This window comes from Ranitomeya imitator, chromosome 8 (genome assembly GCF_032444005.1).
Source record: "Ranitomeya imitator isolate aRanImi1 chromosome 8, aRanImi1.pri, whole genome shotgun sequence".
In the NCBI taxonomy this organism is placed as follows: Eukaryota; Metazoa; Chordata; class Amphibia; order Anura; family Dendrobatidae; genus Ranitomeya; species Ranitomeya imitator.
In genome coordinates, this window is record NC_091289.1 from 157537295 (window position 1) to 157563305 (window position 26011).

Sequence of the window (26011 nt, forward strand, 5' to 3'; positions counted from 1 at the left end):
AGCTGAAAGACCCATGACCTACAATGAAAACACAGCTTTCTGAAAGTGGGCACTACATTGAGACTCAAAATCCTTTGGTAATCTTCAGATTTCATGATGCCTTTCACACAATCAAGGCACACAGTGCCAGAGGCAGTGTTACAACCCTAAAACATTTTTGGCCCTCGACCATATTTGACTGTAGGTACTGTTTTATTTTTTGTAGGCCTCATTTCATTTTCGGTAAACAATAGAATGATGTGCTTTCTGAAAAACCTCTATTTTGGTCTCATCTGTCCACAAGACACTTTCCCAGAAGAATTTTGGCTTACATAGGTTTTGGCAAACTGCAGTGCAGCTTTTTTATGTCTCTGTGTCAGAAGTGGGGCTCTCCTGGGTCTCCTGCTAAAGCATTTGATTAAAGTTAGTTTGTGCTGACACATATGCACCCTGAGCCTGCAGAACAGCTTGAATTTCTTTGGAACTTAATCAGGGCTGCCTAGTCAGCATCCTGACTACACTGCTTTGCAACCTTTCATCAATTTTTTCTCTGCCATCCATGTCCAGGGAGATTAGCTACAGTGCCATGGGCTGTAAAATTCTTGATTATGTTGTGCACCATGTACAAGGAAACCTCAACATCTCTGTAGATGGACTTGTAACCTTGAGATTGTTCAACAATTTTGGTTCTCAGGTCCTCAGATGGTTCTATTCTCTTTCTGTTTTCCATGGTTAATGTGCCACACACAGACCCACAATGCAGAGATTAAGTCAACTTGTCCCCTATTTATCCATTTTCATGTGTGATTTTCATATTGCCCACACCTGTTACTTACCACAGTTGAGTTTGAACAAACATCACATGCTTGAAACAAAGTTGTTTACCCACAATTTTGGAAAGGTGGAAACAATCTTGTCAGGACTATTTAGTGGGTTTTGTGTGGAATTATGTCCAATTTGCATTTTTTCCTAGATATATGTACTTATATACACACATATGAGCCCGCCTCTGATGACATTAATGATTATATGTCCATAGCTCTACACATACAATTTCTGTTATTTCAATCATAAAGTTAATTTAAAAAATGCACACAAAAAAAAACCAACCATACAAAATATCCGAGACCAAAAACTTTCATGTGGCTATTCAGCACAACCACTTTGATTATGACTGGAGGAGACAGCTGTGTCCAGAGACAAAGAATTAACTTATGAACTTTGTACTATGTGTCAAGTGTTTGGAGCACACACTCCTCCCCGGTCACTCCCCCTTTTGCTTACAATCCCTCTCACAAACCATTTGATAGCCTTAAGTGCAACTTCCACCCAAGTAGCGAGAGATCTGTTAGTAAATTTAAGAGACATAAAACAGCGTAAAATCCAACACAATCGTCTCATTCTATTGCAACAGACACGTAGAGAATTGTAGCAACATGGCTTGCATGCTGAGCAAGGACCCACTGGATATTGAGGTATTGAAAATGGTTTTCATGTTTTCCTTGTATAACAGATGTTTGTGCATATATAATAGATTCTGATATTGGAGACCATGCTTCTGCAGTTCTTGCTAAGTGCATATTACAGTAACTTGGATCCCTGCTGCTTAGTGGTTTGAGTGTTAAATTGGCAGGTGTGAAACTTGATTTTTCTAGCCATGTAAACAGTTTTGGAAACTGTGCATCAAAGTCTCTTTGCAACAAAGGCAATGCAAAAAAGCAACAACTTTAGCTTTACAAATTAGGAAAATCATATCTGCAGCACAATAGCAACAAAGGTTTATTACGTCTTCTGTCTATATGTTGCTTCATGCCTCTATCTAATCTATACATGTCAGAATTACAGCTGTAATTGTACTTTTTTATGTGACTACTGAGCTACTATGCTGAATCAATTGTGGAGCGAATCATTTACTTACAAACAGGGTATATGCTCATGGAAATTCACTGATACATGACAGAACATTTATTTTATCTTGTGGTATTTGCTATATTTTCTTTGTGCATAATTAATCAAACTAGCTGTCCTCAGCCGAACTGCAGATGGCTGTCAAAAGGTAAAAAAAATGCAAAAAAAAACAAAATACTTAAACTGATCTAACAGCTCATTTCTTTGGCTCTTCTGCTTCTCACCAGCACCGCTCTGGTCCTCTTCGCATCTTCTCATTAGTACCGCAATCATGCACAAGTTCGCGCATGTTCAGAAACATTAGAGCCGGTGGTCATGGCCTACTGTGAAGAGCCCTAGAAATTCAGTACTCAAGATGGTGATTAGAAGGTGCGATGAGGACCGGATGGATGATGATGGTTAGGAGCAGAGGAGCTGGAGAGATGAGCGGTTGGGTGTTGTGAATTCAGCTTTTGGGCTCCCTCCGGTGGTTGTAGAGGGTAATGCAGTTGTGACTGGACTGCAGGATTGGACAGGTGTATCTACTAATTGCAAAACTGACTGGGGTATATAGCCTTGCTGGACTCTTTAGTCCCTGCCAGTTGTCCATTGTATTTGAAGGATTCACTTCCCTGCTGGTCTCTCCAGTTTGCTGTGCTTTTCTACAAAGATAAGTCCTGGCTTTGTTTTTGCTGTCCACCTGCAGTGGACCTTACAGTTTTGTGCATATTCATGTTTTGTCTTGTTCAGCTTTGTCTGTGAAAGATTTTTTGCAGCTAAGCTGTGTCTATGGAGATTCAGATATACCCCCCATGTCTTTAGTCAGATGTGGTGATTCGTATTTTCTGTGGTGGATATTTTCTAGTGTTTTTATACTGACAGCATAGTACTCTGTCCTATTCTTTTTTTTTAGCTAGTATGGCCTCCTATGCTAAAATCTGATTTCATTTCTGCGTATGTTATTTTCCTCTCCTCTCACCGTCAATATTTGTGGGGGGCTATCTATCCTTTGGGGATTTTCTCTGAGGCAAGATAGGTTTCCTGTTTCTGTCTTTAAGGGAAGTTAGATCTTAGGCTGTGCCGAGGGGTCTAGGGAGTGTCAGGTACCCCCCACGGCTACTTCTAGTTGTGCTGCTAGGTTCAGGGTTTGCGGTCAGTACAGGGACCACCTTCTCCAGAGTCCGTCTCATGCTGCTCCAAGGCCACCAGATCATAACAGTTGGGTAAGTGTTAGCATTAGTGTTGAGCATTCCAATACCGCAAGTATTGGTATCGGTCGATATTTGTGGTATCGGAATTCCGATCCCGAGTTCCGATATTTTTGCGATATCGGGAATCGGGATCGGGATGAATATTTATGTGTAAAATAAAGAATAAAAAATAAAAAATATGAATATACTCACCCTCGGACGCGCTCTGGTTGTAACCGCTGCAACCGGCAGTCTCCGTTCCTAAGAATGAGCGAGTGAAGGACCTGCGATGACGTCGCGGCTTGTGATTAGTCGCGTGAGTGGTCACATGAGCGGTCACATGACCAATCACAAGCTGCGACGTCATCGAAGGTCCTTCACCCGCTCATTCTTAGGAACGGAGGCTGCCGGTTACACCGCTAAGGTCCAGGGTCCGCCGGAGGGGTGAGTATATCCATATTTTTAATTTTTATTCTTTATTTTTTACATGAATATGGATCCCAGGGCCTGAAGGAGAGTTTCCTATCCTTCAAGACCCTGGGAACCATTCCAGGATACATTCCGATATTTGTGTCCCATTGACTTGTATTGGTATCGGGTATCGGTATTGGCGATATCCGATATTTTTCGGATATCGGCCGATACAATCCGATACCAATACTTTCAAATATCGGAAGGTATCGCTCAACACTAATTAGCATTTATTTTTTCATTTTTTACATCTTACATGTATTATGCTCTGGTGTCCACAGAGCATAATAAATTACATTAAATTAAATTCTTTGAGTTGAGTCTCACATGAAATTTGATTCACAAGCAGAAGAATTCAAATTTTCTCTAGAATGTACCCAAATTGTTAGATCAAATGTTGATCAAACTTGCAATATAGGTTGGTTGCAATTAGCTTCCATATATGTTACAAGCTTGTATCTTTTTGTTTCTTTCTACTTACAAGAATCAGCAAGGCTACCTGCACATGGCATCTTTAGGTCAATAATTTTTAATATTGACAGACACTTTAAGAAAATGGTGGCTTTCCTAAAGTGTCTTTTCTGATGTCACCTTGGATATCTTTTGCTGTAGCTTAGCCGCAGTGATATTTGTTTCCCTTTCTATGTATATAAATTTATGGTAGCGTCCAAGTGGAAGCTAATAGAAGAATGGACAGGTCACTACTTCTAGCTGCTTCACAGCTTTCGAAGCCTGAAGCAGTTAAAAAAAAATTGGCAGAAGAAGCAGCATATGTAAAGTTTCTTATTTGCACAAATAGTATTGATTTATGAAACGGTCACCTTTAAAGAGGTTGTTCACTTCTTTAGCTTGATGACCTATCCTTAGGATAGGTCATCAATGTCTGATCGGTCAAATTGTGACAACTGGTAACCAGCTGTCATCGGTGTCGGCGGCCTCAACTACTCACGTACAGAACTTCTGACAGAGGCCGAGGCAGGGTACTGCACATCCGCCTCCTATTCAAACCAATAGGAGGCAGATGTGCTGCACCCTACAGTGGCCACTATAAGAAGATAGAGCAGCTCCACAAGTGAGTATTTTTGTCCGGTGGCTGACACCAATGGCAGCTGAATGCCGGGTCTTAGACGACGACCCATCAGACATTGATGACCTATCCTAAGGATAGGTCATTAAAGCTAAAATAGTTGACAACCTCTGTAAATCCACTGGAGATGGCGGTTACTGCTCCTTTCACATAGTGCAAAGCTTTCATTGTTTGACAGGTGGCGACTGAAAGCAGAAAAAGCAGCTGCCAGAAGAGAGCAAGTGTTAGGCAGCAGTGTGGATATATAAAGTAATGATGGATGGAGTCAGGAGTCAGTGCAGGAGTTTGTGGATTCTATTTTAGAGATATTTGTCCAACAACTAACACGCTTACACGCAGGGATCAAAGATCAAGGCCACATTCTAAAACCCCATGCAAAGTCCAAGTCAAAGATGTTCTAACAGCAGGGGAAGGGAAACGTTACTTTCAGTTGCCAAACAGACAAACTGCCATATTAATAAGACTTTTTTAATAAATATACAGTAGGTGGAAAAGTTCTTTAAGACCTCCCCAACATGCACACTTCTTTTGTCAACACGTGTGTGCCAAACTTGAGAGAACTATCTACAGTATGTGCCAAAACGTCACCAGGCTTTATTAGAGTAGCTCGCAGTTTGGCCGACTTAGGCCACGTTCACACATTCAGCATTTGGTCAGTATTTTATCTCAGTATTTAAAACCAAAACCAAGTGAGGAACAATTAGAGGAAAAGTGTAATAGAAACATGTCACCACTTCTGTATTTTTCATCCACTCCTGGTTTTGGCTTACAAATACTGAGGTAAAATACTGAACGTGGCCTAAGCATACTGTTATTTTTATGGATAGATCATGGGCTTATTACCATCGATATGCTTTTTCACATGTAATGTTTTACTTTGTTTAGTGATGCGAATAAGGCTACGGTCACACTTCCGTTTTTCTCTCATCTGACAAAATCAGTCTGTTTTATGCTAATCACACTCTGATCAGAGTTTGATCGGAGTTTGATCAGATTGAGATCAGAGTTTGATCAGAGTGTAATACGATTTTCTCAGATGTGGAGAAAAAAGTGTCGCCATCTTCTGCATTCAGTCTGTCCGTGATGTCATCCGAGCGCAGTCTAATATTTTCTACGGACACATAGACTTGAATGTCCGAGTGTGATCCAAGAAAATTTGTTTCTTTTTCTTTTTTTTCTTTTTACTGCACCTCAGGCTACTTGGTATGAGGAAAAAATTGGACGTGTGTTCATTGAATAACATGGAGACATGTACTATCCATCAAAATAATAGCACTAGTCCAATTTTTACAATTTTGTGCACGAACCCTAATACTCACCAATTCAAGTTGTGGGCCAAATAAAATAAAAATGTCAAAGACAGCAGCAAAGTTAAAAAAAAAATGCACCGTTTTTCATGTGAGAAAAAAATAGGGGTGTAAAGATAGCCTTACTCTGCAGCTTTAATAAAAGCTAATTGAAGGGAACATTTGTATAAAAAAGGTTATTTTCATGAGAAAATCTCCTTAAAGGGAACCTGTCACCCCATTTTTGCAATATGAGATAAAAATATCGTTCAATAGGGCCTGAGCTCTGCTTTACAAGATTGCCTTTATTATCCCCTGATTCCCCACCTTTGCAGAGGAAATACTGTACTAATCTCGCCGTTTTCTGCTGTCAATCACCTCAGTCTGGTCTGATGGGCTGTGCCTAATCGCTGCCTCTCCCACCGCTCCTCGGCATGTCAGACGTAACTCGATCTGTGAATAGCACAGATCGCGCTAATTTTTTGCGTTTGCGCAGTGCGTTTGCCGCTAGCGCATGTGCAGTATGTATTGCCCAACAGTGGGCAAAGCATACAATACATCATTGCGCATGCGCCGGTTTTTTACTGTAACCTCTGTGCCCTGGAAGTCTCGATATGCAAATTTGCCTATCGAGACTTCCGGGGCACAGAGGTTACAGTGAAAAACCGGCGCATGCGCAATGATATAATGTATGCTTTGCTCACAGTTGGGCAAAGCATACTGCGCAGGCGCGAGATGACACTTTAATGTGCAGGCGCTAAATACAACGCCAACGCCGGGACGAAAATTCATAGTGAAAGCTGGAGGTGGGGAGAATCGGTGATTAAGCCCCACCCCCTATTCAATTGTGTATGTGTTTTTTAATGTTTTTAAAAGCTGAACTTAAAAGCTCATTCAGATTATATGGATATATGTTGTCTGTGTTTGCCACGGACCACACACGGAGAGAATATTGACCTATTATACCCAATGTGCCAGTGCGAATGGCCGATTTTCCATACGAAGCAATTGTCTGCGTGGCAAAAATCGCAGCATGGACCACTTTGGTCAGATTTACACACCCAACCTGTGTATGTAAGTTGCAGGCAGGTCATTAGATTTGTTTGCTGCCAATGAGCAGACAGAATTGCACATGAAGCGTGCTCACCTATGTGATTTGTTAGTCTCAGGTCACATTTTATAGGTATCTGCTTGTAAATCTATACAATAAACTGAGAAGAAACTGTGGTGAAGAGAGCAGACTGTATGTGATTACGTGTCTCACACAGGAGAAATCAGTGGTGTGGGTCGGGTTAAACACACAGCTCAGTATTCGAGCTCTGCTAGATCTGGCACAGAAAAACTAACTTTATCATAACTGCAGTACCCAGAAAATTAAGTACTACATCACTGGAATCAGGGTATCTGCCCTTACATTACGCTGCTGTCAAATTACAGAGCAGAAACCTTCTAACAGATTATTTTTAAAAGAACCGAACGACTCCTGTCTGATGTCTGCCGGTGACCCTTTGTCCAGATGTCCTGATGTCCTCATGTACCCTGATGTCTTGCCTGCATCCTGATGTCATTGTCTACCCTGATGTCTTGCCTGCATCCTGATGACCCCGTATACCCCATTTCCTGCCTGTGTCCTGATATCCTGATGTCCGCCTATGTGTGCCTTGGGGATCCATTGGTGCCTTGGGGTCCTCTGGGTGGTACCCTTCTGGAAGGTGTGGAATCGGGAGCCTGGCATAGCCATGTTTGGTTTGTGTACTGTGTGACTTTACTTTTGTAAACTCTACTTTCTCTATATCTGCAGTTGTGCGGAGTAATCAAGTCCTACGTGTCTGATCCTTGTCCACATGCTCAGCTGCAACAGAACCCCAGACTCTGCCCTCCCCTAGTTCGCGTAGGCCCGAGTCCCCCTCTGTGGTATAGAGGGTCCATATTGCGTCCCCGGGGGACGCACCCCCCACACTGTTGTGGTCAGTCGGCGTGGGGTCGTTTCTGGGCTGGGCCGCATCTGTGGTTGCAGCTTACTCGTGACAGGAAATTAACTTTATTTTTCTCTCTTTCAGTCATAGGGGAGGCGCTGGTATAGTTTCAATCATTGCTCAATGCATAGACTGACACTGTAAGGCCGAGGTAAAGCTACAGCGAGATACGGCCAAGTCTCGCAGGTTAAAAACAAGCTCTGGCAACGGCACTCCGGAGCGGAGCGTGCTTCTCCATGTATTGCTATGCGGCCGCACGCCCCGCTCTGGAGTGCCTGTGCCAGAGCTTGGTTTTAACCTGCGAGACTTGGCCGTATCTCGCTGTGTGTGATCCTGGCCTAACTGTAACTATACCTCCCAGCACCAACTGACAGCCTGCTTTAATGCTGAGCCTGCTGTCAGTCACTGCCAGGGACGCTGTTACAGCTGTCACGCTCTATGCACAAAGTGGTTCCAGTGTTGGGAGAAATAACGTTAATTTCCTTCCAACATCGGGGCTCCCAGCATTTTTTTATATAGATTCCTTTAACTTTCCCAGTGTTTGGGAACACTCAAATGGTTAAAAGACATGACCTGCTCATTGTTCGTTAAGCAGCTGCCCTCTCTTTATTTTCAACACTGAAAGCCACCAGTAGCTGAGCCGCCACAACAATTACGAAGAAATTGTCTCAGGAAAACCGCCATCAAAATTTTTCTGAAGCTGCATCACCTGGTAATATTTGGCGGCTTCACCTTGTAATATTTGGTAGCTTCGCCAGTATCTAACTGACACCATGCATATAGAGAGGATTAGCGTGCACACAGTCGGAATGTCGAGTGGCCAGTAGACGGAATTTGGGATTCCCAGTATCAATGTAAAGTACTGCACACTCTTATTTTAAAATGCAGTAGATTTTTATTTATAGCCATGACGTAGAAACACTTGAAGGTGCAGGGAGAAATTTGACTGGGTATATAAATGTTTCGACCCTTCCTGGGTCTTGCTCACAATGTCAATTAGAGCAGAGTTGTACAGAGACGCTCGCTGTTATGAATAGGTAATTCAGAACCACAATGGACCTTCAAGTTCAGAGCACACAAGTGACCTGACAAAAACCACAAAACATAGGACGAGCTCTAAGACGTGGAAACTCTGCTGACCGCAATCCCTAAACCTATCAAACCACACTAGAGGTAGCCGTGGATTGCGCCTAACGCTCCCTATGCAACTCGGCACAGCCTGAGAAACTAGCTAGTCCTGAAGATAGAAAAATAAGCCTACCTTGCCTCAGAGAAATTCCCCAAAGGAAAAGGCAGCCCCCCACATATAATGACTGTGAGTTAAGATGAAAATACAAACACAGAGATGAAATAGATTTAGCAAAGTGAGGTCCGACTTACTGAATAGACCGAGGATAGGAAAGATAGCTTTGCGGTCAACACAAAAACCTACAAACAACCACGCAGAGGGGCAAAAAGACCCTTCGCACCGACTAAATGTACGGAGGTACTCCCTCTGCGTCTCAGAGCTTCCAGCAAGCAAGCAGAACCAAAAAAGCAAGCTGGACAGAAAAAATAGCAACAAAAGAACACAAGCAGAACTTAGCTTATGCTGAGCAGACAGGCCACAGGAACAATCCAGGAGGAAGCAAGACCAATACTAGAACATTGACTGGAGGCCAGGATCAAAGCACCAGGTGGAGTTAAATAGAGCAGCACCTAACGACTTAACCTCATCACCTGAGGAAGGAAACTCAGAAGCCGCAGTACCACTCGTGACCACAGGAGGGAGCTTGATCACAGAATTCACAACAGTACCCCCCCCTTGAGGAGGGGTCACCGAACCCTCACCAGAGCCCCCAGGCCGACCAGGATGAGCCACATGAAAGGCACGAACAAGATCGGCAGCATGGACATCAGAGGCAAAGACCCAGGAATTATCTTCCTGACCATAACCCTTCCACTTAACCAGATACTGGAGTTTCCGTCTCGAAACACGAGAATCCAAAATCTTCTCCACTATATACTCCAACTCCCCCTCCACCAAAACCGGGGCAGGAGGATCAACAGATGGTTCCACAGGCGCCACGTATCTCCGCAACAATGACCTATGGAGTACGTTATGGATGGAAAAAGAATCAGGAAGAATCAAACGAAAAGACACAGGATTAAGAACCTCAGAAATCCTATACGGGCCAATGAAACGAGGCTTAAACTTAGGAGAGGAAACCTTCATAGGAATATAACGAGATGACAACCAAACCAAATCCCCAACACGAAGTCGGGGACCCACACAGCGTCTGCGATTAGCGAAACGTTGAGCCTTCTCCTGGGACAAGGTCAAATTGTCCACTACATGAGTCCAAATCCGCTGCAACCTGTCCACCACAGTATCCACACCAGGACAGTCCGAAGACTCAACCTGCCCTGAAGAGAAACGAGGATGGAACCCAGAATTGCAGAAAAACGGTGAAACCAAGATAGCCGAGCTGGCCCGATTATTAAGAGTGAACTCAGCCAACGGCAAAAAGGACACCCAATCATCCTGATCAGCAGAAACAAAACATCTCAGATATGTTTCCAAGGTCTGATTGGTTCGTTCAGTCTGGCCATTTGTCTGAGGATGGAAAGCCGAGGAAAAAGACAAATCAATGCCCATCCTAGCACAAAAGGCTCGCCAAAACCTCGAAACAAACTGGGAACCTCTGTCAGAAACGATATTCTCTGGAATGCCATGTAAATGAACCACATGCTGGAAGAACAATGGCACCAAATCAGAGGAGGAAGGTAATTTAGACAAGGGTACCAAATGGATCATCTTAGAGAAGCGATCACAAACTACCCAAATGACCGACATTTTTTGAGAGACGGGGAGATCCGAAATAAAATCCATAGAGATATGTGTCCAAGGCCTCTTCGGGACTGGCAAGGGCAAAAGCAACCCACTGGCACGAGAACAGCATGGCTTAGCCCGAGCACAAATCCCACAGGACTGCACAAAAGAACGCACATCCCGCGACAGAGATGGCCACCAAAAGGATCTAGCCACCAAATCTCTGGTACCAAAGATTCCAGGATGACCAGCCAACACCGAACAATGAACCTCAGAGATAACTTTATTCGTCCACCTATCAGGGACAAACAGTTTCTCTGCTGGGCAACGATCAGGTTTATTAGCCTGAAATTTTTGCAGCACCCGCCGCAAATCAGGGGAGATGGCAGACACAATTACTCCCTCTTTGAGAATACCCGCCGGCTCAGGCAAACCCGGAGAGTCGGGCACAAAACTCCTAGACAGGGCATCCGCCTTCACATTTTTAGAGCCCGGAAGGTACGAAACCACAAAGTCAAAACGGGAGAAAAACAGCGACCAACGAGCCTGTCTAGGATTCAACCGTTTGGCAGACTCGAGATAAGTCAAGTTCTTGTGATCAGTCAAGACCACCACGCGATGCTTAGCTCCTTCAAGCCAATGACGCCACTCCTCGAATGCCCACTTCATGGCCAGCAACTCTCGATTGCCAACATCATAATTTCGCTTAGCAGGCGAAAACTTCCTGGAAAAGAAGGCACATGGCTTCATCACCGAGCAATCAGCACCTCTTTGCGACAAAACAGCCCCCGCTCCAATTTCAGAAGCACCAACCTCAACCTGGAACGGAAGCGAAACTTCTGGTTGACACAACACAGGGGCAGAAGAAAAACAACGCTTTAACTCCTGAAAAGCTTCCACAGCAGCAGAAGACCAATTGACCACATCAGCACCCTTCTTGGTCAAATCGGTCAATGGTTTAGCAATACTAGAAAAATTACAGATGAAGCGACGATAAAAATTAGCAAAGCCAAGGAACTTTTGCAGACTCTTCAGAGATGTCGGCTGAGTCCAATCATAAATGGCCTGGACCTTAACAGGGTCCATCTCGATGGTAGAAGGGGAAAAAATGAACCCCAAAAATGAAACCTTCTGAACACCAAAGAGACACTTTGATCCCTTCACAAAGAATTAGCACGCAGGACCTGGAACACCATTCTGACCTGCTTCACATGAGACTCCCAATCATCCGAGAAGACCAAAATTTCATCCAAGTATACAATCAGGAATTTATCCAGGTGCTCTCGGAAGATGTCATGCATAAAGGACTGAAATACTGATGGAGCATTGGCAAGTCCGAATGGCATAACTAGGTACTCAAAATGGCCCTCGGGCGTATTAAATGCAGTTTTCCATTCATCGCCCCGTTTAATACGCACAAGATTATATGCACCACGAAGATCTATCTTGGTGAACCAACTAGCCCCCTTAATCCGAGCAAACAAATCAGATAGCAGCGGCAAGGGGTACTGAAATTTGACCGTGATTTTATTTAGAAGGTGGTAATCAATACAAGGTCTCAGCGAACCATCCTACTTGGCCACAAAAAAGAACCCTGCTCCCAATGGCGACTACGACGGCCGAATATGACCCTTCTCCAAGGATTCTTTTACGTAACTCCGCATAGCGGCGTGCTCAGGTACAGATAAATTAAACAGTCGACCCTTAGGAAACTTACTACCAGGAATCAACTTGATAGCACAATCACAATCCCTATGCAGAGGTAGGGCATTGGACTTGGGCTCATCGAATACATCCCGGTAATCAGACAAGAACTCTGGGACCTCAGAAGGGGTGGATGATGAGATAGACAGAAATGGAACATCACCATGTACCCCCTGACAACCCCAGCTGGACACAGACATAGATTTCCAATCTAATACTGGGTTATGGACTTGTAGCCATGGCAACCCCAACACGACCACATCATGCAGATTTTGCAACACCAGAAAGCGAATATCCTCCTGGTGCGCAGGAGCCATGCACATGGTCAGCTGGGTCCAATACTGAGGCTTATTCTTGGCCAAAGGCGTAGCATCAATTCCTCTCAATGGAATAAGACACTGCAAGGGCTCCAAGACAAACCCACAGCGCCTAGCAAACTCCAAGTCCATCAAATTCAGGGCAGCGCCTGAATCCACAAATGCCATGACAGAATAGGAAGACAAAGAGCAGATCAAAGTCACGGACAAAAGAAATTTCGACTGTACCGTACCAATGGTGGCAGACTTAGTGAACCGCTTAGTGCGCTTAGGACAATCGGAGATAGCATGAGTGGAATCACCACAGTAGAAACACAGCCCATTCTGACGTCTGTGTTCTTGCCTTTCAGCTCGTGTCAAAGTCCTATCGCACTGCATAGGCTCAGGTTTATGCTCAGATAATACCGCCAAATGGTGCACAGATTTATGCTCACGCAAGCGTCGACCGATCTGAATGGCCAAAGACATAGACTCATTCAGACCAGCAGGCATAGGAAATCCCACCATGACATCCTTAAGGGCTTCAGAGAGACCCTTTCTGAAGATTGCTGCCAAAGCACATTCATTCCATTGAGTGAGCACAGACCACTTTCTAAACTTCTGACAATAAATCTCTATCTCATCCTGACCCTGACACAGAGCCAGCAAATTTTTCTCTGCCTGATCCACTGAATTAGGTTCATCGTACAGTAATCCGAGCGCCAGAAAAAACGCATCAATATTACATAATGCAGGATCTCCTGGCGCAAGGGAAAATGCCCAGTCTTGAGGGTCGCCACGTAATAAAGATATAATGATCTTAACTTGTTGAACTGGGTCACCAGAGGAGCGAGGTTTCAATGCCAGAAACAGTTTGCAATTATTTTTGAAACTCAGAAATTTAGCTCTATCTCCAGAAAACAAATCAGGAATAGGAATTCTTGGTTCTAACATAGAATTCTGAGCCACAAAGTCTTGAATATTTTGTACTCTTGCAGTGAGAAGATCCACACATGAAGACAGACCTTTAATGTCCATCACCACACCTGTGTCCTGAACCACCCAAATGTCTAGGGGAAAAAAAAAGGCAAAACACAGTCCAAAGAAAAAAAAATGGTCTCAGAACTTCTTTTTTCCCTCTATTAAGAAGCATAGTACTTTGGGCCTCCAGTACTGTTATGAATAGGTAATTCAGAACCACAATGGACCTTGAAGTTCAGAGCACACAAGTGACCTGACAAAAACCACAAAACATAGGACGAGCTCTGAGACGTGGAAACTCTGCTGACCGCAATCCCTAAACCTATCAAACCACACTAGAGGTAGCCGTGGATTGCGCCTAACGCTCCCTATGCAACTCGGCACAGCCTGAGAAACTAGCTAGTCCTGAAGATAGAAAAATAAGCCTACCTTGCCTCAGAGAAATTCCCCAAAGGAAAAGGCAGCCCCCCACATATAATGACTGTGAGTTAAGATGAAAATACAAACACAGAGATGAAATAGATTTAGCAAAGTGAGGCCCGACTTACTGAATAGACCGAGGATAGGAAAGATAGCTTTGCGGTCAACACAAAAACCTACAAACAACCATGCAGAGGGGCAAAAAGACCCTCCGCACCGACTAACGGTACGGAGGTACTCCCTCTGCGTCTCAGAGCTTCCAGCAAGCAAGCAGAACCAAAAAAGCAAGCTGGACAGAAAAAATAGCAACAAAAGAACACAAGCAGAACTTAGCTTATGCTGAGCAGACAGGCCACAGGAATGATCCAGGAGGAAGCAAGACCAATACTAGAACATTGACTGGAGGCCAGGATCAAAGCACTAGGTGGAGTTAAATAGAGCAGCACCTAACGACTTAACCTCATCACCTGAGGAAGGAAACTCAGAAGCCGCAGTACCACTCGTGACCACAGGAGGGAGCTTGATCACAGAATTCACAACAGCTCGCGTGTCTATCAGAAGGTGCCGACCTAAGCGCGAGAGCGCCTCTGTACAACTCTGCTCTAAGCAACATTGTGAAGAAGACCTAGGAAGGGTCGAAACATTTATACACCCTGTCACATTTCTCCCTTTACCTTTAAGTGTGCCTATATCACGTCTACAAATAAAATTCGACTGCTTTTTGAAACAAGTGTGTGCAGTGATATCTTGAGATTTAAAAAAAAATTGTCAGAGAAATAAAGCATAAAAATTATGCTCAGAAAACAAAAACAACAACACCTAAAAAAAACATGGACATATATGTTACAGTTTAAAAACACTGTAGTTTTTACATGCAAATATTAAAAAAAACAGTATGAAGAACAAGCAAGCAGAAAATGAATACATTAGGCTTTTTTTTTTTAATTAAGGCAAAAAAATAAAAATAAAAAAATGTGTAAAGTTTTAATTCATAAAATGTTTTTCAATTTACGTTAACTTTTTAATACTAGAATTTGAATAAAATTTGGTATATTTACAAACGTTGTTAGGAAAGCACCAACTCTCTATCTTCATCTATATTTTATGAGCGCCTCTGATTCCAATAATATAGTACATTTTTCGCGCTTGTTGAGAGCACATGGCTGCCAAAGGTGGAGGCTATGTTGAGAGGTAATCACGCCATCCAGAGCATTGTGGAACATGCAGTTGACCCACAAGCAGTTTGTCATTGCAATTAACATACATAATGAATTGTGAAAATTAGAATATGGAGTGTTTTTTAAGGACAGCCTACGACCCTGGCATTTTGCCCTCAGCAAAAAAAAATTAAAACTGGAACTTGATATGAATTTAGCCATTCATTTACATAGAAATCACTGTATCTGCATACTTAATAGACTTTTTCTCTCCCTGTGGGATTTGAGATCTAATTATGGTTCACTGTGTTCTGCATTCTTAATCCTATATCGGTATGCAGATTTTTACTATTTAATTTTTTATTGATATTTTCAGGAAATGTGATTTAGTAGTTTACGAAGCAATCAAATCTAGAATTAAGGCCATTCAAAGTCAAAAAGTAGGAGTTAGCTGTAGGCAGAGGTGCCAGGTTGAATATTTTCATGAACGTGTGTCCGTATTAAGTAGCTTGTAAGGAACTTTGAGGGCTAAGAAATTCTTAAAACATCCCCCTATTATGTTATTAATATTAATTCTATTCTGACCTCTGCTTCCTACATAGGCTAATGTGAAACCATCATGCCCATAATATCGTTATGGAGTGTATGTGTCTCCAATTTTACAGACCTGCACAGATAAACGTCTCTATTTAGTAATTTGTTTGCAGATCTTTGCATAATGGCTCTTGCACATTTTGTATTTGCGGGCCAAGTGCGGCCCGAAGAAATATTGAATTGCACTTGAACCAATCTTATTCTGTGAGGCTCTCCACATGTCTGATTCTTTCCTTGGACCAAGGTTTTCTAAGGAAAAAAAATGCAGTATGCCCAAATTGGATCAGATTATCAAACCGCACTCGGCCATGCAAGTCAATGACTTACGTGGAAAAATTTGGACAGTAATCTATTGGCTTCTGAGTGCAGTCTGATTTTTATGGACTCACACAATGGAGAAGATGGAGAATTTTTTTTCCTCCATCTTCTCCTCATCTGATAGAATCGGATCACCCTATGATCACACTCTGATCAAACTCTGGTCAGTTTGATTACAGTATAATGTATTAGCATAATTGATCCAATTTCCTCGGATGACAAAAAATACTCTCGTCTGCACTCAGTCTTAAGCAGATTAATTAATTCTGCCCAAAAATATCTATGCAGGAAGAAATTTCAGGAGGAACACTGCATAAAAATTCTGCAACAGCTCACAGTATAGGGTGTGGACTGTTCAGTTGCCAAATTGGAATATTCAAAGGGGTATGCATAAAAGTATGACGCATCTATAATGTTCTACATTTTTGTTTTTAAACCACTATTACACCCCCCCAAGAAAACACATAACCAAGAATTTTATTCTTGATGGCTAGTTACCAGCAAGACATGGTACTTGTGGCAAGAAATTGCAGTATTTTCTGTGGGTTGAACACTGATGAAATCGTACAGTAAAACAGTTTTGCAAAAATGTAACTTATATATAATATATAATAACACACCACTGATTTTCAGCTTTCTATATACATTGTATACTACCGTATATACTCATGTATAAGCCGAGAAATTCAGCACGTTTTTGTGCTTAAAATGCCCCCTTTGGTTTATACTGTACAAGGTCACAGAAATATAGTGGGGAGGAGGGGCGGGGGTAGCAGGGGCAGGAGCCGATTGCTGTGACATCTTACTCACCCTCCATCACTGCATCTTTTTCCGTGCATCTCCACTGTCCAGCGCCAGCAGCGCTCCTCTCCACTGCTCAGCAGTCACGTGGTACCTGGTACCGCTCATTAAGGTAATGAATATGTACTCGTCTCTGCTCCCATAGGCATGGAGCGCATTGTCATTACCTTAATGAGCGGTACCACGTGACTGCTGAGCAGAGTAGAGGAGCGCTGCTGGCGCTGGACAGTGGAGATGCATGGACAAAGATGCAGCGATGGAGGGTGAGTATGACCTAACAGCCCTGCCCCTCCTCCCCACTATCTTTCTGGGACCTTGTATAAACCGAGGGGGGCATTTTTAGCACAATAGCATTTTTAGCACAATAAAAGTGCTGAAAATCTCAGCTTATACACGAGTATATACGGTAGTATACAATGTACATAGAAAGTTGAAAATCAGTGGTGTGTTATTATATATTGTATATAAGTTACATTTTTGCAAAACTGTTTTACAGTACAATTTCATCTGTGTTCAAACCACAGAAAATACTGCAATTTCTTGCCACAAGTACCATGTCTTGCTTGTAACTAGCCATCAAGAATAACATTTTTGGTAATGTGTTTTTTTGGGGGGTATAATAGTGGTTTAAAAACTAAAATTTAAAACATTATAGATGCATCATACAACAGACAACGGAGATGCAGGGACGTGCAGTACTGCGCAAGGAGGGTGAGTATGACAGAGGAGGACGTGGAGCCATGCATAGAAGGGGGAGGATGGGGAGGACATTGAGCCATGCATAGAAGGGGGAGGATGGGGAGGATGCTGAGCCATGCATAGAAGGGGGAGGATGGGGAGGACATTGAGCCATGCATAGAAGGGGGAGGATGGGGAGGATGCTGAGCCATGCATAGAAGGGGGAGGACGAGGAGGACGTTGAGCCATGCATAGAAGGGGGAGGATGGGGAGGATGCTGAGTAGTGTTGAGCATTCCGATACCGCAAGTATCGGGTATCGGCCGATACTTGCGGTATCGGAATTCCGATACCGAGATCCGATACTTTTGTGGTATCGGGTATCGGTATCGGATACATAGAGATGTGTAAAATAAAGAATTAAAATAAAAAATATTGATATATTTACCTCTCCGGCGGCCCCTGGACTCAGCGCGGGTAACCGGCAGGCTTCGTTGTTCAAAATCAGCGCTTTTAGGACCTGAGAATCACGTCCCGGCTTCTGATTGGTCGCGGGCCGCCCATGTGACGGCCACGCGACCAATCACAAGCCGCGACGTCACCGCAAGCTATTAACGCGCTCATTTTTAAAAATGAGCGCGTTAATGGCTTTCAAAGACGTAGCGGCTTGTGATTGGTCGCGTGGCGGTCACATGAGCGGCCCGCGACCAATCAGAAGCCGGGACGTGATTCTCAGGTCCTAAAAGCGCTGATTTTGAACAACAAAGCCTGCCGGTTACCCGCGCTGAGTTCAGGGGCCGCCGGAGAGGTAAATATATCAATATTTTTTATTTTAATTCTTTATTTTACACATCCCTATGGATCCCCGGGCCTGAAGGAGAGTTTCCTCTCCTTCAGACCCTGGGAACCATGAGAATACCTTCCGATACTTGATGTCCCATTGACTTGTATTGGTATCGGATATCGGTATCGGCGATATCCGATATTTTTCGGGTATCGGCCGATACTATCCGATACCGATACTTTCAAGTATCGGACGGTATCGCTCAACACTAATGCTGAGCCATGCATAGAAGGGGGAGGACGAGGAGGACGTTGAGCCATGCATAGAAGGGGGAGGATGGGGAGGATGCTGAGCCATGCATAGAAGGGGGAGGACGGGGAGGACATTGAGCCATGCATAGAACGGGGAGGATGGGGAGGATGCTGAGCCATGCATAGAAGGGGGAGGACGGGGAGGACATTGAGCCATGCATAGAAGGGGGAGGATGGGGAGGATGCTGAGCCATGCATAGAAGGGGGAGGATGGGGAGGATGCTGAGCCATGCATAGAAGGGGAGGACAGGGAGGATTTTGAGCCATGCATAGAAGGAAGAGGATGGGGAGGATGCTGAGCCATGCATAGAAGGAGGAGGACAGGGAGGCTGCTGAGCCATGCATAGAAGGGGGAGGATGGGGAGGATGCTGAGCCATGCATAGAAGGGGGAGGATGGGGAGGATGCCGAGCTATGCATAGAAGGGGGAGGATGGGGAGGATGCTGAGCCATGCATAGAAGGAGGAGGACAGGGAGGCTGCTGAGCCATGCATAGAAGGGGGAGGATGGGGAGGATGCTGAGCCATGCATAGAAGGGGAAGGATGGGGAGGACATTGAGCCATGCATAGAAGGGGAGGATGGGGAGGATGCTGAGCCATGCATGGAAGGGGAGGATGGGGAGGATACTGAGCCATGCATAGAAGGAGGAGGACAGGGAGGATTTTGAGCCATGCATAGAAGGAAGAGGATGGGGAGGATGCTGAGCCATGCATAGAAGGAGGAGGACAGGGAGGCTGCTGAGCCATGCATAGAAGGGGGAGGATGGGGAGGATGCTGAGCCATGCATAGAAGGGGGAGGATGGGGAGGATGCCGAGCTATGCATAGAAGGGGGAGGATGGGGAGGATGCCGAGCCATGCATAGAAAGGGGAGGATGAGGGCAATGCTGAGCCATGCATAAAAGGGGAAAATGGGGAGGATGCTGAGCCCTGCATAGAAGGAGGAGGACGGGGAGGATGTTGCACCATGCATAGAAGGAAGAGGATGGGGAGGATGCTGAGCTATGCATAGAAGGGGGAGGATGGGGAGGATGCCGAGCCATGCATAGAAGGGGGAGGATGAGGAGGACGTTGAGCCATGCATAGAAGGGGGAGGATGGGGAGGATGCTGAGCCATGCATAGAAGGGGAGGACGGGGAAGACATTGAGCCATGCATAGAAGGGGGAGGATGGGGAGGATGCTGAGCCATGCATAGAAGGGGGAGGACGGGGAGGACATTGAGCCATGCATAGAAGGGGGAGGATGGGGAGGATGCTGAGCCATGCATAGAAGGGGGAGGATGGGGAGGATGCTGACCCATGCATAGAAGGGGGAGGATGGTGAGGATGCTGAGCCATGCATAGAAGGGGAAGGATGGGGAGGACATTGAGCCATGCATAGAAGGGGGAGGATGGTGAGGATGCTGAGCCATGCATAGAAGGGGAAGGATGGGGAGGACATTGAGCCATGCATAGAAGGGGAGGATGGGGAGGATGCTGAGCCATGCATGGAAGGGGAGGATTGGGAGGATACTGAGCCATGCATAGAAGGAGGAGGACAGGGAGGATTTTGAGCCATGCATAGAAGGAAGAGGATGGGGAGGATGCTGAGCCATGCATAGAAGGAGGAGGACAGGGAGGCTGCTGAGCCATGCATAGAAGGGGGAGGATGGGGAGGATGCTGAGCCATGCATAGAAGGGGGAGGATGGGGAGGATGCCGAGCTATGCATAGAAGGGGGAGGATGGGGAGGATGCCGAGCCATGCATAGAAAGGGGAGGATGAGGGCAATGCTGAGCCATGCATAAAAGGGGAAAATGGGGAGGATGCTGAGCCCTGCATAGAAGGAGGAGGACGGGGAGGATGTTGCACCATGCATAGAAGGAAGAGGATGGGGAGGATGCTGAGCTATGCATAGAAGGGGGAGGATGGGGAGGATGCCGAGCCATGCATAGAAGGGGGAGGACGAGGAGGACGTTGAGCCATGCATAGAAGGGGGAGGATGGGGAGGATGCTGAGCCATGCATAGAAGGGGAGGACGGGGAGGACATTGAGCCATGCATAGAAGGGGGAGGATGGGGAGGATGCTGAGCCATGCATAGAAGGGGGAGGACGGGGAGGACATTGAGCCATGCATAGAAGGGGGAGGATGGGGAGGATGCTGAGCCATGCATAGAAGGGGGAGGATGGGGAGGATGCTGAGCCATGCATAGAATGGGAGGATGGGGAGGATGCTGAGCCATGCATAGAAGGGGGAGGATGGGGAGGATGCCAAGCCATGCATAGAAAGGGGAGGATGAGGACAATGTTGAGCCATGCATAAAAGGGGGAAGATGGGGAGGATGCTGAGCCCTGCATAGAAGGAGGAGGACGGGGAGGACATTGAGCCATGCATAGAAGGGGGAGGATGGGGAGGATGCTGAGCCATGCATAGAAGGGGGAGGACGGGGAGGACATTGAGCCATGCATAGAAGGGGGAGGATGGGGAGGATGCTGAGCCATGCATAGAAGGGGGAGGATGGGGAGGATGCCGAGCCATGCATAGAAAGGGGAGGATGAGGACAATGCTGAGCCATGCATAAAAGGGGGAAGATGGGGAGGATGCTGAGCCCTGCATAGAAGGAGGAGGACGGGGAGGATGTTGCGCCATGCATAGAAGGAAGAGGATGGGGAGGATGCTGAGCTATGCATAGAAGGGGGAGGATGGGGAGGATGCCGAGCCATGCATAGAAGGGGGAGGATGAGGAGGATGCTGAGCCATGCATAGAAAGGGGAGGATGAGGACGATGCTGAGCCATGCATAGAAGGGGGAAGATGGGGAGGATGCTGAGCCCTGCATAGAAGGAGGAGGATGGGGAGGATGCCGAGCCATGCATAGAAAGGGGAGGATGAGGACGATGCTGAGCCATGCATAGAAGGGGGAAGATGGGGAGGATGCTGAGCCCTGCATAGAAGGAGGAGGACGGGGAGGATGTTGAGCCATGCATAGAATGAAGAGGATGGGGAGGATGCTGAGCTATAGATAGAAGGGGGAGGATGGGGAGGATGCCGAGCCATGCATAGAAGGGGGAGGATGAGGAGGATGCTGAGCCATGCATAGAAGGGGGAGGATGGGAAGGATGCTGAGCCATGCATAGAAGGGGAGGATGGGGAGGATGCTGAGCCCTGCATAGAAGGAGGAGGATGGGGAGGATGTTGAGCCATGCATAGAAGGAAGAGGATGGGGAGGATGCTGAGCCATGCATAGAACAGGGAGGATAGGGAGGATGCTGAGCCATGCATAGAAGGGGGAGAATGGGGAGGATGCTGGGCCATGCATAGAACGGGGAGGATGGGGAGGATGCTGAGCCATGCATAGAAGGAAGAGGATGGGGAGGATGCTGAGCCATGCATAGAAGGGGGAGGATGGGGAGGATGCTGATCCATGCATAGAAGGGGGAGGATGGGGAGGATGTTGAGCCATGCATAGAAGGGGGAGGATGGGGAGGATGCTGATCCATGCATAGAAGGGGGAGGATGGGGAGGATGCTGATCCATGCATAGAAAGGGGAGGATAGGGAGGATGCTGATCCATGCATAGAAGGGGGAGGATGGGGAGGATGCTGAGCCATGCATAGAAGGGGGAGGATGGGGAGGATGCTGAGCCATGCATAGAAGGGGGAGGACGGGGAGGACATTGAGCCATGCATAGAAGGGGGAGGATGGGGAGGATGCTGAGCCATGCATAGAAGGGGGAGGACGGGGAGGACATTGAGCCATGCATAGAAGGGGGAGGATGGGGAGGATGCTGAGCCATGCATAGAAGGGGGAGGATGGGGAGGATGCTGAGCCATGCATAGAAGGGGAGGACAGGGAGGATTTTGAGCCATGCATAGAAGGAAGAGGATGGGGAGGATGCTGAGCCATGCATAGAAGGAGGAGGACAGGGAGGCTGCTGAGCCATGCATAGAAGGGGGAGGATGGGGAGGATGCTGAGCCATGCATAGAATGGGGAGGATGGGGAGGATGCCGAGCTATGCATAGAAGGGGGAGGATGGGGAGGATGCTGAGCCATGCATAGAAGGAGCAGGACAGGGAGGCTGCTGAGCCATGCATAGAAGGGGGAGGATGGGGAGGATGCTGAGCCATGCATAGAAGGGGGAGGATGGGGAGGACATTGAGCCATGCATAGAAGGGGGAGGATGGGGAGGATGCTGAGCCATGCATGGAAGGGGAGGATGGGGAGGATACTGAGCCATGCATAGAAGGAGGAGGACAGGGAGGATTTTGAGCCATGCATAGAAGGAAGAGGATGGGGAGGATGCTGAGCCATGCATAGAAGGAGGAGGACAGGGAGGCTGCTGAGCCATGCATAGAAGGGGGAGGATGGGGAGGATGCTGAGCCATCCATAGAAGGGGGAGGATGGGGAGGATGCCGAGCTATGCATAGAAGGGGGAGGATGGGGAGAATGCCGAGCCATGCATAGAAAGGGGAGGATGAGGACAATGCTGAGCCATGCATAAAAGGGGGAAGATGGGGAGGATGCTGAGCCATGCATGGAAGGGGAGGATGGGGAGGATACTGAGCCATGCATAGAAGGAGGAGGACAGGGAGGATTTTGAGCCATGCATAGAAGGAAGAGGATGGGGAGGATGCTGAGCCATGCATAGAAGGAGGAGGACAGGGAGGCTGCTGAGCCATGCATAGAAGGGGGAGGATGGGGAGGATGCTGAGCCATGCATAGAAGGGGGAGGATGGGGAGGATGCCGAGCTATGCATAGAAGGGGGAGGATGGGGAGGATGCCGAGCCATGCATAGAAAGGGGAGGATGAGGGCAATGCTGAGCCATGCATAAAAGGGGAAAAGGGGGAGGATGCTGAGCCCTGCATAGAAGGAGGAGGACGGGGAGGATGTTGCACCATGCATAGAAGGAAGAGGATGGGGAGGATGCTGAGCTATGCATAGAAGGGGGAGGATGGGGAGGATGCCGAGCCATGCATAGAAGGGGGAGGACGAGGAGGAAGTTGAGCCATGCATAGAAGGGGGAGGATGGGGAGGATGCTGAGCCATGCATAGAAGGGGAGGACGGGGAGGACATTGAGCCATGCATAGAAGGGGGAGGATGGGGAGGATGCTGAGCCATGCATAGAAGGGGGAGGACGGGGAGGACATTGAGCCATGCATAGAAGGGGGAGGATGGGGAGGATGCTGAGCCATGCATAGAAGGGGGAGGATGGGGAGGATGCTGAGCCATGCATAGAATGGGAGGATGGGGAGGATGCTGAGCCATGCATAGAAGGGGGAGGATGGGGAGGATGCCAAGCCATGCATAGAAAGGGGAGGATGAGGACAATGTTGAGCCATGCATAAAAGGGGGAAGATGGGGAGGATGCTGAGCCCTGCATAGAAGGAGGAGGACGGGGAGGACATTGAGCCATGCATAGAAGGGGGAGGATGGGGAGGATGCTGAGCCATGCATAGAAGGGGGAGGACGGGGAGGACATTGAGCCATGCATAGAAGGGGGAGGATGGGGAGGATGCTGAGCCATGCATAGAAGGGGGAGGATGGGGAGGATGCCGAGCCATGCATAGAAAGGGGAGGATGAGGACAATGCTGAGCCATGCATAAAAGGGGGAAGATGGGGAGGATGCTGAGCCCTGCATAGAAGGAGGAGGACGGGGAGGATGTTGCGCCATGCATAGAAGGAAGAGGATGGGGAGGATGCTGAGCTATGCATAGAAGGGGGAGGATGGGGAGGATGCCGAGCCATGCATAGAAGGGGGAGGATGAGGAGGATGCTGAGCCATGCATAGAAAGGGGAGGATGAGGACGATGCTGAGCCATGCATAGAAGGGGGAAGATGGGGAGGATGCTGAGCCCTGCATAGAAGGAGGAGGATGGGGAGGATGCCGAGCCATGCATAGAAAGGGGAGGATGAGGACGATGCTGAGCCATGCATAGAAGGGGGAAGATGGGGAGGATGCTGAGCCCTGCATAGAAGGAGGAGGACGGGGAGGATGTTGAGCCATGCATAGAATGAAGAGGATGGGGAGGATGCTGAGCTATGCATAGAAGGGGGAGGATGGGGAGGATGCCGAGCCATGCATAGAAGGGGGAGGATGAGGAGGATGCTGAGCCATGCATAGAAGGGGGAGGATGGGAAGGATGCTGAGCCATGCATAGAAGGGGAGGATGGGGAGGATGCTGAGCCCTGCATAGAAGGAGGAGGATAGGGAGGATGTTGAGCCATGCATAGAAGGAAGAGGATGGGGAGGATGCTGAGCCATGCATAGAACAGGGAGGATAGGGAGGATGCTGAGCCATGCATAGAAGGGGGAGAATGGGGAGGATGCTGGGCCATGCATAGAACGGGGAGGATGGGGAGGATGCTGAGCCATGCATAGAAGGAAGAGGATGGGGAGGATGCTGAGCCATGCATAGAAGGGGGAGGATGGGGAGGATGCTGATCCATGCATAGAAGGGGGAGGATGGGGAGGATGTTGAGCCATGCATAGAAGGGGGAGGATGGGGAGGATGCTGATCCATGCATAGAAGGGGGAGGATGGGGAGGATGCTGATCCATGCATAGAAAGGGGAGGATAGGGAGGATGCTGATCCATGCATAGAAGGGGGAGGATGGGGAGGATGCTGAGCCATGCATAGAAGGGGGAGGATGGGGAGGATGCTGAGCCATGCATAGAAGGGGGAGGACGGGGAGGACATTGAGCCATGCATAGAAGGGGGAGGATGGGGAGGATGCTGAGCCATGCATAGAAGGGGGAGGACGGGGAGGACATTGAGCCATGCATAGAAGGGGGAGGATGGGGAGGATGCTGAGCCATGCATAGAAGGGGGAGGATGGGGAGGATGCTGAGCCATGCATAGAAGGGGAGGACAGGGAGGATTTTGAGTCATGCATAGAAGGAAGAGGATGGGGAGGATGCTGAGCCATGCATAGAAGGAGGAGGACAGGGAGGCTGCTGAGCCATGCATAGAAGGGGGAGGATGGGGAGGATGCTGAGCCATGCATAGAATGGGGAGGATGGGGAGGATGCCGAGCTATGCATAGAAGGGGGAGGATGGGGAGGATGCTGAGCCATGCATAGAAGGAGCAGGACAGGGAGGCTGCTGAGCCATGCATAGAAGGGGGAGGATGGGGAGGATGCTGAGCCATGCATAGAAGGGGGAGGATGGGGAGGACATTGAGCCATGCATAGAAGGGGGAGGATGGGGAGGATGCTGAGCCATGCATGGAAGGGGAGGATGGGGAGGATACTGAGCCATGCATAGAAGGAGGAGGACAGGGAGGATTTTGAGCCATGC

General features: G+C 47.3%; 1 protein-coding gene across 1 annotated transcript in view; it reads left to right on the forward strand.

Annotated features, from left to right (window-relative positions):
• Positions 1 to 1271: 1271 nt before the first annotated feature.
• Positions 1272 to 26011, forward strand: part of DPYD (dihydropyrimidine dehydrogenase) — a 1420302-nt gene continuing 1395562 nt past the window's right edge. The window contains exon 1 of the mRNA XM_069737684.1: positions 1272 to 1454. Within this exon, the coding sequence (XP_069593785.1) occupies positions 1416 to 1454 (39 nt within the window). The 5' untranslated portion in view covers positions 1272 to 1415. The remainder of the gene's footprint in view (positions 1455 to 26011) is intronic.